The sequence below is a fragment of the Antennarius striatus genome, chromosome 21 (assembly GCF_040054535.1).
Source record: "Antennarius striatus isolate MH-2024 chromosome 21, ASM4005453v1, whole genome shotgun sequence".
NCBI lineage: Eukaryota > Metazoa > Chordata > Actinopteri > Lophiiformes > Antennariidae > Antennarius > Antennarius striatus.
This window is the reverse complement of record NC_090796.1, coordinates 2836568-2850807: the sequence shown is the minus strand read 5'-3', so window position 1 is coordinate 2850807 and position 14240 is coordinate 2836568. Positions and strand designations below refer to the sequence as shown.

The following is a 14240-nucleotide window of genomic DNA, read 5'->3' as shown; positions in this document are numbered from 1 at the left end:
TCTCACTCTCTCCTCTCTCTGATAGCTCCAGTCTGTCACCGACTGAATAATAATGAAGGAGCTGCGCCTCCTCCTCTCCCCGTCTGCGCCTCCTCCGTCCACTCCTATCAAAGTGCGCCATCTAGCGGCGGATGTGCAGAACAGAACACCTCGCATTTTCACCCGGAATTCACTGGTGAGGAAACATGAACCAAGTTGACTTGTTTTATAATGGATTATGCTGCTGTGACTTATCCTCCCGGATTCCTCTGAACAATTGATCAGATATCTCAGAGTGGAACCTTTTTGGACTCAAATGTGCAGTCAGCAGTCTTTAGCACTATTTATTGTCTTAGTCCCTCTCTTAGTCCCTCTATATGTGGCTTCATTTTGGCACAAAGCAAAGTGAATGTGGTTAGTCGAGTGTTTCCAAATGTCAAGAAACTGGAATTATGTACTAAAGTGGTTCGTATATGGAATGCATGGGTGGCTTCAGACCCTTTTGGGGTGACCTGAAGCCCCCCTAAAAGTACTGTCCCCCAACAAAAAAGAAGACATTTTTCATTTCCAATGATTCAAATGTTATGTTTCTACTTCAGTTATGACCACTGATATACTCAAACACAGTGGAGCCCAATATGTCGATCGCGATTGACTGGTTGATCTCGACTGGGTAGATTTTATAGCATCAAAAAAAATAGCCTATCATCCATCTAAACCACACACTGTACTGCTCCGGCAAACTAATTATGAGAGGCTTCTTCTACAGATTATTTCTTCTGTAAAGAAAAGGTCTAATCCGCAGTGCGCTGGCATCATACTTGGAGTGTCCCCTGCCTCACGCCTGAAGTCAGCTGGGATAAATTCCAGCAATATCCTTTACCCATAATAAGGAGGAAATGTGAGACCTTCCTGAATGCATTATTTAGTTTATGTGATTCAGACTTTTTCCTACATGAAGAATATCAAACCCAGATACCATTCCACTACAACTAATGATCATTTGGAAGTCTGTTTGAGGCTGGTACCAGCAGCTGCTGTTACCATTCTGTTCAAGTCATCCGATGGCCAAGAATGTATAGGATTATATAGTGCTGTGTGGTTTCATGCTGTTATGCAACGTACACCAACATATATTGTAAATATAAGGTAAACTATGGTACACTTAATACACACACACACATAAATGCATATATACATATCAAGTTTACTGTTTATCATGGATGATCAAGCAAAGACTAGTCAAGATAGTTGTAGTGGTGACCACGTCTCTGATGACAACCCTGCCTCTGACCGACAAACTCCTCCCTCCTCCTTCTCTTCCTTTCCTGTAAAAGTAAGTCATGCTCCACATGTTTATGTGCTACATGCTACATGCTAAAAGTACCGTACAGTGGATCTTCAACATCAACAGCTGTCTCTCGCTGCTTTCTTCTTCTAATCCTCAGGGAATTAAATTATAAGGAGTAAAAATTTGCCATGCATAATCCAATATGAATATAAAACAAATCACAAGTGACGCTTAACGGTAGATACTGGAGCTATACAAAAGTATTTTAATATGATTGTTTATATTATAATTTTTGGATAATAACAGGGTATTATGTGCTTTAAATGGTTTTCTAATAATTTTAATAGTCCAATATTTGTGGAAGACAAGCGTTAAGATGCCTTACCTGTTAATAGACCCACCAGTAATCTGAAAACTGTCCACCACATTCATATCTTGTCAGAGCCGTACATAGCAATTAACTTCCACATTAACTCAGACACATTCTTATCTTATGTACAGTTGTGTATGATTATGTTGAAGTCGAGAAGAGGGAAATGAGTGTTGGAGATGGGCACATGGAGTGGTGCTGATCGACGTGGGTTGCAGCAGAATGAGAAAGTAGTTGGACGTGGTGCTTCATTTACAGATACTTTATTGATCCCCGAGGGTGGAAATTGCTTTTTTCATTATAGTTGCCCTGCTCCAGAACCAAACAGAGAATGTCCAGAATAATGACAATTTAAGAATGAAGAGACGAAAAGAAATCATAATAAACAGAGAATAGGCAAGACAATAAAAATGTATCCACAGGTATGTAATTTTTAGTGTCCTAGCTTCCATTCGTTGTCCTCCTGAGACGTGTGGGTAGCGGATGGAGGTAACAACGGGACTGTGCCCAACTGGAAACAGTTCAATGTAGTTCACTAGAACATAAAGACGTCCCTGTTTCAGTTCAATCGGCTGATGTCGTGTGTACACAATAAGGCCAGGAGTTGGTATGGGTGGCTGAGTGAAAGTACCTCCATGATTACCGTAGAAAAACTGACAATTACATAATGAAAAAAAAAGGAATGAATAATGAAAACTTAGGAGAAAAAAAAGACGAGATATAACAAGCAAAAAAAATTATAAAAGTAAAAGCGACCAAAGAGGTGGTGTTCACATGTGCATAAGTACACGTATGAACACATGAACAGGGGCGGACGGCAGGTGTTGACAGAGGGAGCTGGTTAACGTATAATGGCCAGCGCAGACAAACAGCTTGTTTCATCACTGAGCTCATTTCAGCAATTTTCAACTGCTGAGATTAGGGACCACGGATCAGTTTGGGGCAACACATTGGGGCAACAGTGTAGTTGGACATCTGGCAGATGTGTGAAATTAAAAAGAGCATATAGTGACCGTGGATTATCACTCAATGCTTGATTCAAGTGAAAAACAAACAAACAATAGGAATGGGGGGGGTTGAAGTTTTTATCCAGTTGCTGTCATCCATGTTTGATGGAAAACCGGAGTACCCGGAGTAAACCATGGGTATGCAGACAGTTCCATGTCATGATTGATTGATTGATTGATTGATTGATTCAGAGTTAGATGACTGACAGTGAAAGTACATCCGCTGTTGCCTCACAGCAAGATGGTTCCAGAAGATGAATGGATAGATTTCAATGTTCAACAGTAATCCGTGCATCTAATTTGCTTAACAATATTTCATCTTGAGCTTGAAATAAACTTTTAAAATCAAATCAGATGTTTTACAGTTGGGCAGAACCTTTTGCCTTACTTGAACAGGTGTTGTTCCACAATTGATGCAAGATGACTTTGGGTACTCAGGTCAGTACTATTCAAAGCACGAAGGACCGAATCATAATTTCCAAACGTCTTCTTCATTTCTTTCAAAATGACCGTGGATAGCTTGGCATTACGGTGAGGGAGTTTTCTCTCTTTTCCCCCGGTTTCAGCCCATGAAATTAAAAATAGATGATTCATGATGGTCTCCTTGTTAAGTGGGATTTCCGTCACTTTTTGGCATAGCTTTGAAACTATCTGTCTACAGAGAATTCTGACATAATCTCTGAATAGTAGTGCATTTCGATCTTTATCACATGTCGGGACGGTGTCTGGAAGAACTGCCATCACACTGGCCGCTGCCCTTTGACTGTAAAAGCTAACTTGATTTTCCAACCACCAGTTCATCAGGACCATGAATACCCACACCTTTTCTGAAACCGTACCTGTTGACCCACAGAGTTTGTTTTTTACTGACATGTCAGCACTGTTGCTCGTTGCCTCTTTACGTTGATTATGGACGATTTTTCCAATGGCTTTTGTGAGTTTTAAATATCTAGAAAAAGTTTTGGCCAGAAACATTTCTCTCTTCTCTTCTTTTTCTGGCTCACGCCAACATGCCAACATTTTTAGGACTGAGTATGTCAAACAGATTCTCTCGTTCGTGTTTATATCAAAATAATCAAGCATTTGATAAGTTAATGCTTTGGCAAAACATTCTATCAGAAGATCGTCTAGCCTGTTTTGAATATATGTAAAAGATAGTTTACTGGTCCCACTCGGAAGTGGACCTTGCAGTGACTGAAGATATGCTGTGACGATCATGTTAGAGATGAGAAAAACCTTGTGAGAGACTTCAGATTGAAGAATCTCACATGTTGTTTGTGAATGGTAATTCAAAGGGGTATGCAACACACCAATAAGCTCCTCCGTTATTTTTCTTTGTACATCTTGACATACAATCTCTGGGAAATTGTCTTTTGTATGTGCAATGTCTGGATACTTCTCATTTATGTTGTTCTGCTGACGTACTGGTTGACGTGGTGATTTGGTAAAGTAGCTCTTCAACATTTTACATGCATAATAAATCATGGAGTGAATGATGCTTGCTTTGGTAAAATGAGTAGGCTCATTAGACTCGTTTGACAGGGCAGAGTTGACCAGTTCCATGATCTCTGTCTTCATGTGTTCCAGCAGACATTTAGAAAAGTAGTTTTGTCTTTGTTTGGGAATTCTGAAAGTTGTACAAAAGCTCTGGATGATGACGTCATCGACATAAATCTCAACCTGCTCTTTGGACAAGCCTAGACACATCTTCTTAAATGCCCTTATTACGGCATTGGCCATGCTTGCGATTATGTCCAAAAGCAACTCTACTAACATGATCTTAAATGCAACATCTGGTTTCTCTGATCTCAGTAACTCCCACTGCTCCATTGTGATCCAGTTATAAAACTTTTCAACGAGCAGGTTAATATGCTCAAATCCAAAATCTAGAGCTGGGTCAGTTAGTTTGTCTTGGATTATCATGTTCTTCTCCATTAACCTGTTTAGGTCATTTACAATTTTACCTTGTTGGAAAAGCATGGAAAGACTGTAGAGTAGTTTAGGAGACTTCGCATGTGCATTATATAAAGAAAGATGAAAAGAGTACATCAAAGGAGATGACATAGAAGGGGTTTGACACCCAGCCCTTCCATGATCAAAGAATCAATTACAGGTAGTCCTACACTTACAAACATTTGACTTTTGAACAGTCAATGATACAAACAAACACACGCCGCTATATCCAACTATTGTCTTGCAGTTCCACTTTCTGCTGTAACCCCCACAGGGGCAGCGCCACTGTGTTCACGTAGCTCCAACACTCGTCTTCCCCTCTTGTTGTTGTTTGTTGTAGTCTCTGCGAGCACCTAAGCACGTCAGGCGTCGTACCTTTAATACTTTACTGTTTATCATGGATGATGACGCAAAGGCCAGTGGATATAGTAGTATCAGTGGTCATCTCTCTGATGACAACTCTGACTCTGACCAATAATAACTCCTCCCTCTGCCTACTCATCCTTCAGTCTAAAGGTATGCTAAGTGCTATATGCTAAAGTTCTGTACAGTGTCTGCACTCTAAAAAAAGAGTGGGGATCCACGCATCTGATCATTAATTTGTTAATTTAATTTTTTTAATTTCTTAATTTCTTAATCTTAATTAACTGTACTGATTCCCATAGGGAAAGTATTAGTCTAGTCTAGCATACATTGCAAGTTAATCACATGCATATATACAATATATAGGCCTGTAATACACACACACACACACACACACACACACACACACACACACACACACACAAGGGTTAGGTAGAGTGGCAGGCAGCTCCTTTGTGGTACGCCCTAATGAGCAGCTTGTAAGAGGGATGGCACCTTGCTCAAAAAAGAGCAAGGTGCCATCCCCTTGCTCTCGGCAGGTCAGCTAATGCCTCCCACTCCCAGTTCACACTCCGAATTTTTCTTGCCTGACACGGGTCTTGAACTGCTGACCCTCTGGTCCCCAGCCCAAGACTTAGTGGAGTGAGCTATTGCTTCCCAAAGCAATAAAAATAAGTACCCTGGATAGTTAGCCCTGCTGTCAGTCACAACCCCAACTTCATTGCACAACTGATGTAAATCAGCACTTTATGAATAAAGATGACCTTACAACTTGACTGTTGTTGTTGGAAGTGCTTAAAAAACTGGTTGAAGGTGCCTCCTCAAGGATTAAATTATTAGAAGAAAAAGTTTACCGTAAACTAATGAATTCAAAACAATAGCGTGAATCATGAGGCAATCAATCAATCAACCTTTATTTATATAGCACTTAATCACATCATCAAATATTTTGAAGTGCTATAACAGACAGAGAAACCCAATTGAACCCTCCAGAGCAAGCATCAGCGACAGTGGCGAGGAAAAACTCCCTCGTTTAGGAAGAAACTCAGGGCAGGACCCAGACTCTGGAGGGCAGTCATCCGCCTTGACCGGTTGGGTGGGAAAGGAAATATACTGGGGATAGAGACAGGGTAAGGTAAAGAGAGATAGTGGCAGATAGGCCAGATAGAATTTGCAATCAAATTGTGTTGTAGTTGCTTAAGTGGGGGTGGGACTTCAGTCCTTTGCGTTTCCTGTCTTCCATACTTGCTTCCCACCTGTCAGGCAGAAGCCCAAAGACAGCGGCAGCATCTTACAAGCTAAAAGTCTAATTTAATATCAGTAGAAAAAACAAAGGACGAGAAGTAACAGAATCTCCAGAGTAATTAAAGTAACTCCGTTTAACAGGAAAGACAGAGTACTACCCTCATCAGTCTAGGCCTATAGCGGCATATCTAGTGGAGTATGTGTCATTTCTAATTGTAGGCTCTATCAAAGAGGAGCGTTTTTAGTCTACTCTTAAATAAGCTAAGGGTGTCTGCCCCCTGGACCGAGGCCGGTAGTGTCACGAACCGGCTCGGGGTCCGCCCCCAGCCTCGCGGTGGGTTTCCCGCGGCGCAGATCCCACACCTGCGTCCAATCATCAGACGCACCTGCCACCATTTTACCCCTAATCACAGACTATAAAGACCCGGCTTGAACACGGGCCCAGTGTCAGATCCTCTGTGTTGATGCCTTGTTTGTCGCCAGTTCATCCTGACTCCTACCTTGACCCCAGATTGTCTTTGGACCCCGACCTGCCTGCCTGGACCCGTATTAGAACTCTGCTTTGTCCCCGACCACGAACTCTGCCTCTCGGACCTGTACCTCTGCCTGCCTGCCTGTTTCCCGTAAGTCCTGTCCGTATTCCCCTGTGTCTGCACACCGCTCGTCCCGCTCTGTTTCCCTGGACTCGTGCATCGGTCTTTCCCGTGCGTCCCTTGTGTGCCTTTGCGGGAATAAAGACTTTAGTTCAGACGCACCTGGTCTCCGCTTCTGTCTCGGGCATGACAATTTCACTTCTACAGAGAGCCTTCTTATCTCCCCACATATATTTGAATAGGCTCACTTGAAAACCTCACTCTGTCACACGCCCAATCAATCACGGCGCATCTGCCAGAAGGAATCATGTGAACACTATGGCGTAAGGCATTGGGCAGCAAGGCGTTTTGTTGCGGTTACACCATTCGTCCACACGACAACGCAGATATCTGGGACGAAAACGCTGGCCAAAGTGAAGTTTTTTGAAAACGACGGGTATGCGTTGTCGCGTGGACGCTGTAACCGAAACTGTTTCTACGCGGGTGCGTCTCCCTTCAACGAAAACTGCTGTGACGTTGTGTGTGTGTGACCCGTGTCTACATGTACAAACAGAATGGAGAGAGTTAAAACTGGCTATTTTCTGACGTATAACAGCTCCACGTCAAACATGCTTTGATAAACATGCCTGACAGTTAAATATTTGATCGTCTGTTTCTTTATGAGTCATAAATTGTATTTATTTATTTATTTATTTATTCATTCAGTCATTCACGTTCATCTCCTAAGACGCGAACTCCAGTTCTGGGTCAGACTGGGTCGCACTGCCAGTTTGTGGGAGAACTCTGTGACGAAGATCATCCTCCAGGAGGAAAGGCGGGAATTTCTACACGCCCCAGTCCTCTCTCCTGTCGTTCTCGGAGTTGTTACGGACTTGTTCTGCTTATAAACGTGTTGATCAACACACTTATGCGGTTACGTCTTACGTCTCTGTCTTACTGCGGCTAACCTTCATTCCTCTCCTTTCCAGGACAAACCTCCACCTCTCTAGCTTCTCCTCCACCTGTTCTCTGCGCTCACTACAGATCACAATGTCATCTGCAAACATCATAGTCCATCGAGATTCCTGTCTAACCTCGTCTGTCAGCCTGTCCATCACCATAGCGAACAAGAAGGGGTTCAGAGCTGATCCCTGATGCAGTCTCACCTCCACCTTGAACTCCTCTGTCACACCTACAGCACACCTCACCACTGTCTTACAGTCCTCATGTGCTGCACTGCTCTAACATACTTCTCTGCCACTCCAGACTTCCTCATACAATACCACAGTTCCTCTCTGGGCGCCCTGTCATAAGCTTTCTCCAGATCTACAAAAACACAATGCAGCTCCCTCTGGCCTTCTCTGTACTTCTGTGTGACGGAGCGGTAGAGACCGCTCCGTCCATCACCGTTCATCTTCGCTCCGCGTGCCTCTCCCTCGCGCAGGAGAGCGGCTGCAGCGGAGCTGTCATTTTTTCTGGCAGGACCGCAGGAGCGCGGTCCCACTCAGACTGTTTTACCTATGGTACATTCGCGGGTGAGTTATCCACCAAACTGTCGCGGTGATGCGCCGGGGGTGCACACCCGGCGCCCATGCGTGCTTCCCAACTACAAATGCTCACCTGTGGATGCGGTGTTGCTCTGCCTCTGGAGTGGGCCAAACCGAGGCTCTACTGAGGTGACTCTTAAATAGCGCATTGTGGCGCGCTATTGAGGCAGGACTGTACCATTTGGTACGTTGTTGAACTGTTTGTATTTTGTCGACTTTTTGCTTTATGTAAACAGCCATATGAGGGGCATTTATGTTTTAGTCTGTTCTGGTTTTATTTTGTAAGAGGTTTTTCTGTTTCTAGGTTATTATATTAGCTATTGTAAGAACAACCCCGTCAATTAATGTTGGAATGCCAGGGGAGGGGCATGGGGTTATTTAAGGGCTGCATTTTTGTTTCATGAAGGGAGGTGGTAGTTGGAGTTGGCATTGGCATTGGTAAGAATCGGAGAGTTGCAAGGAGCTATAGTGGAGCGATTGGTCAATGGTCATTGTTGTGGATTTCCTCTGTATATACTTCTTTTTGTTGCACTGGGTTTTTGTTTTGGGACATTTTATTTCCACTGTAAATATTTTTTCACTGGTTATTGTGGTGTGAATAAAAACCCCACCAAAAATCGAACTTTTGCAGCTGCGCCATCAAGTTATTTCTTTACGGCATACACGAACCCGTCACATTCTGTATCAACATTCTCAAAGCAAATACTGATTCTGTAGTACTCTTTTTGGCATGAAACCACACTGCTGCTCACAAATGTTCACTTCTGCCCTTAGTCTAGCTTCAACTACTCTTTCCCATAACTTCATTGTATGACTCATCAGCTTTATTCCTCTGTAGTTGCCACACCTCTGCACATCTCCCTTGTTCTTTAAATGGGCACTAGCACACTTCTGTATTCCTCAGCCATCTTCTCACTATTGAAGATCCTGTTGAACAACCTCTCCTAGACACTTCCATACCTCCGCAGGTAGTATATCATCAGGACCGACTGCCTTTCCACTCTTCATCCTCTTCTATGCCCTCCTCACTTCATCCTGACTAATCTTTGCTACTTCCTAGTCCACAACAGCCACCTCTTCTAGTCTTTGTTCTATATCATTTTCCTCGTTTGTCAACTCTTCAAAGTACTCTTTCCATCTTCCCAACACACTACTGGCACCTGTCAATGCACTTCCACCCCTATCCTTAATCACCCTAACCTGCTGCACGTCCTTCCCATCTCTGTCTCTCTGTCTTGCCAACCTGTATAGATCAGTCTCTCCCTCCTTACTGTCTAACCTAGCATACAAGTCATCATAAGCCCCTTGTTTGGCCTTTGCTACCTCTACCTTCACCTTACGCTGCATCTCCCTGTACTCCTGTCTACTCTCCTCAGTCCTCTCAATGTCCCACTTCTTCTTAGCTAACCTCTTTCTCTGTATACACTCCTGTACCTCCTCATTCCACCACCAAGTCTCCTTATCTACTTTCCTTCCAGATGACACACCAAGTACCCTCCTACCTGTCTCCCTGATCACATTAGCTGTAGTTGTCCAGTCATCTGGAAGCACCTCCTGGCCTCCCAGAGCCTGTCTTAACTCCTTCCCAAAAGTCCTGCAACACTCTTCCTTTTTCAGCTTCCACCATTTTGTCATCTGCTCTGGCTTTTCCCTCTTCATCTTCCTCACCACCAGAGTCATCCTACACACCACCATCCTATGCTGTTTGGCTACACTCTCACCTACCACTACTTTGCAGTCACTGATCTCCTTCAGCTCACGCCGTCTTACACAATATGTAGTCTATCTGTGTGATCCCACCTCCACTCTTATAGGTCACCCTATGTTCCTGTCTCTTCTGGAAGTATTCACCATAGCCATTTCCATCCTTTTTGCAAAGTCAACTACCATCTGTCCTTCTAAATTCCTCTCTTAGATACCAAACCTGCCCATCACCTCCTCATCACCCGTTTCCTGCACCAACATGTCCATTGAAGTCTGCACCAATGACAACTCTCTCACTTCTAGGTATGCTCTGCATCACTTCATCAAAGTCCAGCCAGAAATTCTTCCAATCCATCTCACATCCTACCTGTGGAGCATACCCACTCACAACACTGAACATCACACCTTCTATTTCTAGCTTCAGACTCATCACTCTATCTGACACTTTTTACCTCCAGGACATTCTTAACAAACTCCTCTTTCAAGATAACTCCTACTCCATTTGTCCTCCTATCTACATCATGATAGAACAACTTGAACCCTGCTTCTAAACTTCTAACCTTGCTATCTTTCCACATGGTCTCCTGGATACACAGTATGTCTACTTTACTCCTCTGCATTATGTCAACCAACCTTTTCCTGTCATAGTTCCAACATTCAAAGTTCCTACTCCCAGTTCTATACTGTTGGCGTTCCTTGGCGTTTGTTAAATGTAACAATATGTTAAATCGTAACCAGGTTTGCGTGAGCTGTTTTAGTGGAATGAACACAGTAAAACAGCACTGATTGAATTTTTTTTCTATTGCAGTCAGTTTGACCATACGTTCGTGAACATCATTTCAGAACAGGCCCCAGAAGTTGTGAGACTGCAGAGTTTCCAACAAGGTGTGCTTGAGCAATGACACAAAGTCAACACTGTATGCAGTTTTAAAAATAGAACCGTGTGCAAAATCTGACAGAAGATGATCATGGGACAAATTCAACAATTAATGAAGAGACAAGGATTCAGTATATTTAGGGGAAATATTTATTGAACAATACAGGAGTAAAACTTCTGTCAAACATAGTTTTGATGCATAACCAATGAAACTGTCATCTGTACAGTTAGACAAGTGGATTCTTTTTCATTCAGTCATTCATTTTCACAACCGCTTCATTTGCTGCTGTGGGTCGCAGGGAGCTGGAGACTATCCCAGCTCACTTAGGATATGAGGTGGGGGGAACTCCGGGCGCGACTTGAGTGCACTGCGGAGACAGTGCACTGCGGAGTCACACAGAGACAAACACGCACACACTCATACCTACGGTCATTTGCGACTGACCAATTAGACTGAAGCACATGTTTTTGGAGGTGGGAGGAAGCCGGAGAACCCGGAGAAAACCCACGCAGACATGGAGAGAACATGCAAACTCCACACAGAGCGGTACTCAAACTCGGAACCGCCTTGCTGTGCGATGACAGCGTTACCCATTGCGCATTCGTGCCACCCAAGTCAATTCTTAAAATCTAAATAAAACATTTAGGGCACATGTGTTCTATATCTTAGTTCTCTCCAATTTATGCAATAGATCAACCTTGTCCGTTAAATAAAATGGTAGTGACAGCTGAACCTAATATTCATCCCCTTCCCCACCTTCCCCAGCATCCTCAACTGAATCAACTCCAACCTCTTCATAATCCTTCTCAAGGGCAGCCATGTCTTCTCTGGCCTCAGCGAACTCTCCCTCCTCCATTCCCTCCCCAACATACCAGTGGACAAAGGCTCTCTTGGCGTACATGAGGTCAAACTTGTGGTCGAGACGAGACCAGGCCTCAGCGATTGCTGTAGTGTTGCTCAGCATGCACACAGCCCTCTGCACTTTAGCCAGGTCTCCTCCAGGAACCACAGTTGGAGGCTGGTAGTTGATACCCACCTTGAAGCCTGTGGGGCACCAGTCAACAAACTGGATGGTGCGTTTGGTTTTGATGGCACCGATGGCTGCATTGACATCTTTGGGCACCACATCCCCACGAAACAGCAGGCAGCAAGCCATGTATTTACCATGACGAGGATCACACTTCACCATCTGGTTGGCTGGATCAAAGCAGGCGTTTGTGATCTCAGCAACAGATAACTGCTCATGGTAGGCTTTCTCAGCAGAGATGACTGGAGCGTAGGTGACCAGAGGGAAGTGGATACGAGGGTAGGGCACCAAGTTGGTCTGGAACTCAGTCAGGTCAACATTCAGGGCTCCATCAAAGCGAAGGGAGGCCGTGATTGAAGACACAATCTGGCTGATGAGCCTGTTCAGGTTGGTGTATGATGGACATTCAATGTCAAGGTTCCTGCGACAGATGTCATAGATGGCCTCGTTGTCCACCAGGAAGGCACAGTCAGAGTGCTCTAAGGTGGAGTGGGTGGTCAGGATGGAGTTGTAAGGCTCCACTACAGCTGTGGAAACCTGGGGGGATGGGTATACGGCAAACTCAAGCTTAGACTTTTTCCCATAATCAACAGAGAGTCTCTCCATTAACAGGGAGGTGAAACCTGAGCCAGTGCCTCCACCAAAGGAGTGGAAGACCAGAAAGCCCTGGAGACCTGTGCACTGATCAGCCTGCAGAGAGAAATTATATGATTATATTATAAAGACACATAATATGCAATGAAAAAAATTTTTTGTATCATTTGTACACATGCTACTGGCCTTTAACACATTTCTAAATGTGAATCACTACTAAAGAAATATACTGTATATACCTCCACCAAGGAGGATATGGTTACAAAGATATTTGAATGTGAAATTGTATGAGAGGATTTTGAATAGGATTCAGACTCAAGTAAATATCCATTCTGAGGTTATTTCATGGAAAGCAGTTTCACAGAGTTCCACAAACATAATAGATTACTATCTGTATAGTTTCCTGCTCTTGAATAATCATCAGTTTGTCTTTATTCCTCAATCTTTTCTTATCCTTTCTTCATATGTGGAGTTACTTTTTTCCTAATGCTGCTCTTGATTTGTACAATTATATACTGTACACAGGAGTTATAAATTTGTGATTACTAAATTTTCGGTTATCTGTCATCTTATAAGATAGTATAAGATGCTCTCACCCATTACGCTTCCTATTTGCCATTGTTACCATACAAATTATCATAGTCATCAATATTTTCTAAACTCTCACTCTTTTGAGCTTAAATGTTAAACTAAACTGAACGACTAACTCTAAAGTGCCTTACCAGTTTACGGATTCTATCTAGGACACCATCGATGATCTCTTTGCCAATGGTGTAATGTCCTCTGGCATAGTTGTTAGCAGCGTCTTCTTTTCCTGAGATCATCTGTTCGGGATGAAAGAGCTGACGGTATGCTCCTGTCCGTACTTCATCTGAGAAAGTCAGCAGCAGCAAATGAGAAAACATGTTTATTTGGTATAAGAAATGCTAAAACTGGATGAAAGTTAGATAATATGAGGTATACTGGCTAACCAAGACACTTCATTCTTTCAGCTAATGCACAATGCTGATGAAAAAGGTAATTAGAATTTCCGTTTCACCCGAAATGTCATCAGTAATGAAACCTGACTTTACCTGAATTTGCTCAAGCCTGATCTTTAAAAAAAAATTAAAAAAATCCAAAACATTAATAAGGTCCACATCACAATACTACTGACCAATCACAGTGGGTTCCAGGTCAACAAAGACGGCTCTGGGGACGAACTTCCCAGCCCCCGTCTCACTGAAGAAAGTGTTGAAGGAGTCATCGTGGCCTCCGACGGGGTCGCGATTGGGCATCTGTCCGTCCGGCTGGATGTCGTGTTCTAGACAGTAGAGCTCCCAGCTGGTGTTGCCCATCTGGACCCCGGCTTGGCCCACATGCACAGAGATACATTCACGCTGGGAAAGAAGAACAACAGATGCAGTTTGGTACCAGTTTGTTCCTTTCCACATGAGGATATTCAACATGACTTTTTCTGCACAGTTATGATTGTTAATGTTAAAGGTTTTGTCATAATTCACTAATTTATGCTACATTTAGAGGAAAATTAAGGCATGATTCATACACTTTACCACTAGGTGAAAAAAAAATGTTTGAAGCTGAAAGAATAGGAATAAATTTTCTTTACATGTACGTGCATGTCATCAAGCAAAGAAAAAATAACGGAAATTCCAATATGCAATAGCATATTTACAATTATAATAATTTATCACTTTTTGTGAGATACAT

General features: G+C 43.2%; 1 protein-coding gene across 1 annotated transcript; it reads right to left on the bottom strand.

Moving 5' to 3' along the window:
* Positions 1-11642: 11642 nt before the first annotated feature.
* LOC137588225 (tubulin alpha-1D chain-like) lies at positions 11643-13882 on the bottom strand. Its single transcript, XM_068305167.1, has 3 exons — positions 13687-13882; positions 13253-13401; positions 11643-12626 (listed from the first exon to the last, which is right to left on the bottom strand). Exons 1-3 carry the CDS (start codon positions 13865-13867, stop codon positions 11643-11645), a joined length of 1314 nt encoding a protein of 437 aa, XP_068161268.1. The 5' UTR covers positions 13868-13882.
* Positions 13883-14240: the final 358 nt, after the last annotated feature.

Bases quoted from the DNA above. Each gene is read 5' to 3' on its own strand.
- LOC137588225 (XM_068305167.1), bottom strand. From the start codon at position 13,867: ATGGGCAACACCAGCTGGGAGCTCTACTGTCTAGAACACGACATCCAG. The intron at 13,402-13,686 runs GTCAGTAGTATT...TGACTTTCTCAG, and splicing joins CCTGGAACCCACTGTGATTG to ATGAAGTACGGACAGGAGCA. The intron at 12,627-13,252 runs GTAAGGCACTTT...TTCTCTCTGCAG, and splicing joins TAGATAGAATCCGTAAACTG to GCTGATCAGTGCACAGGTCT.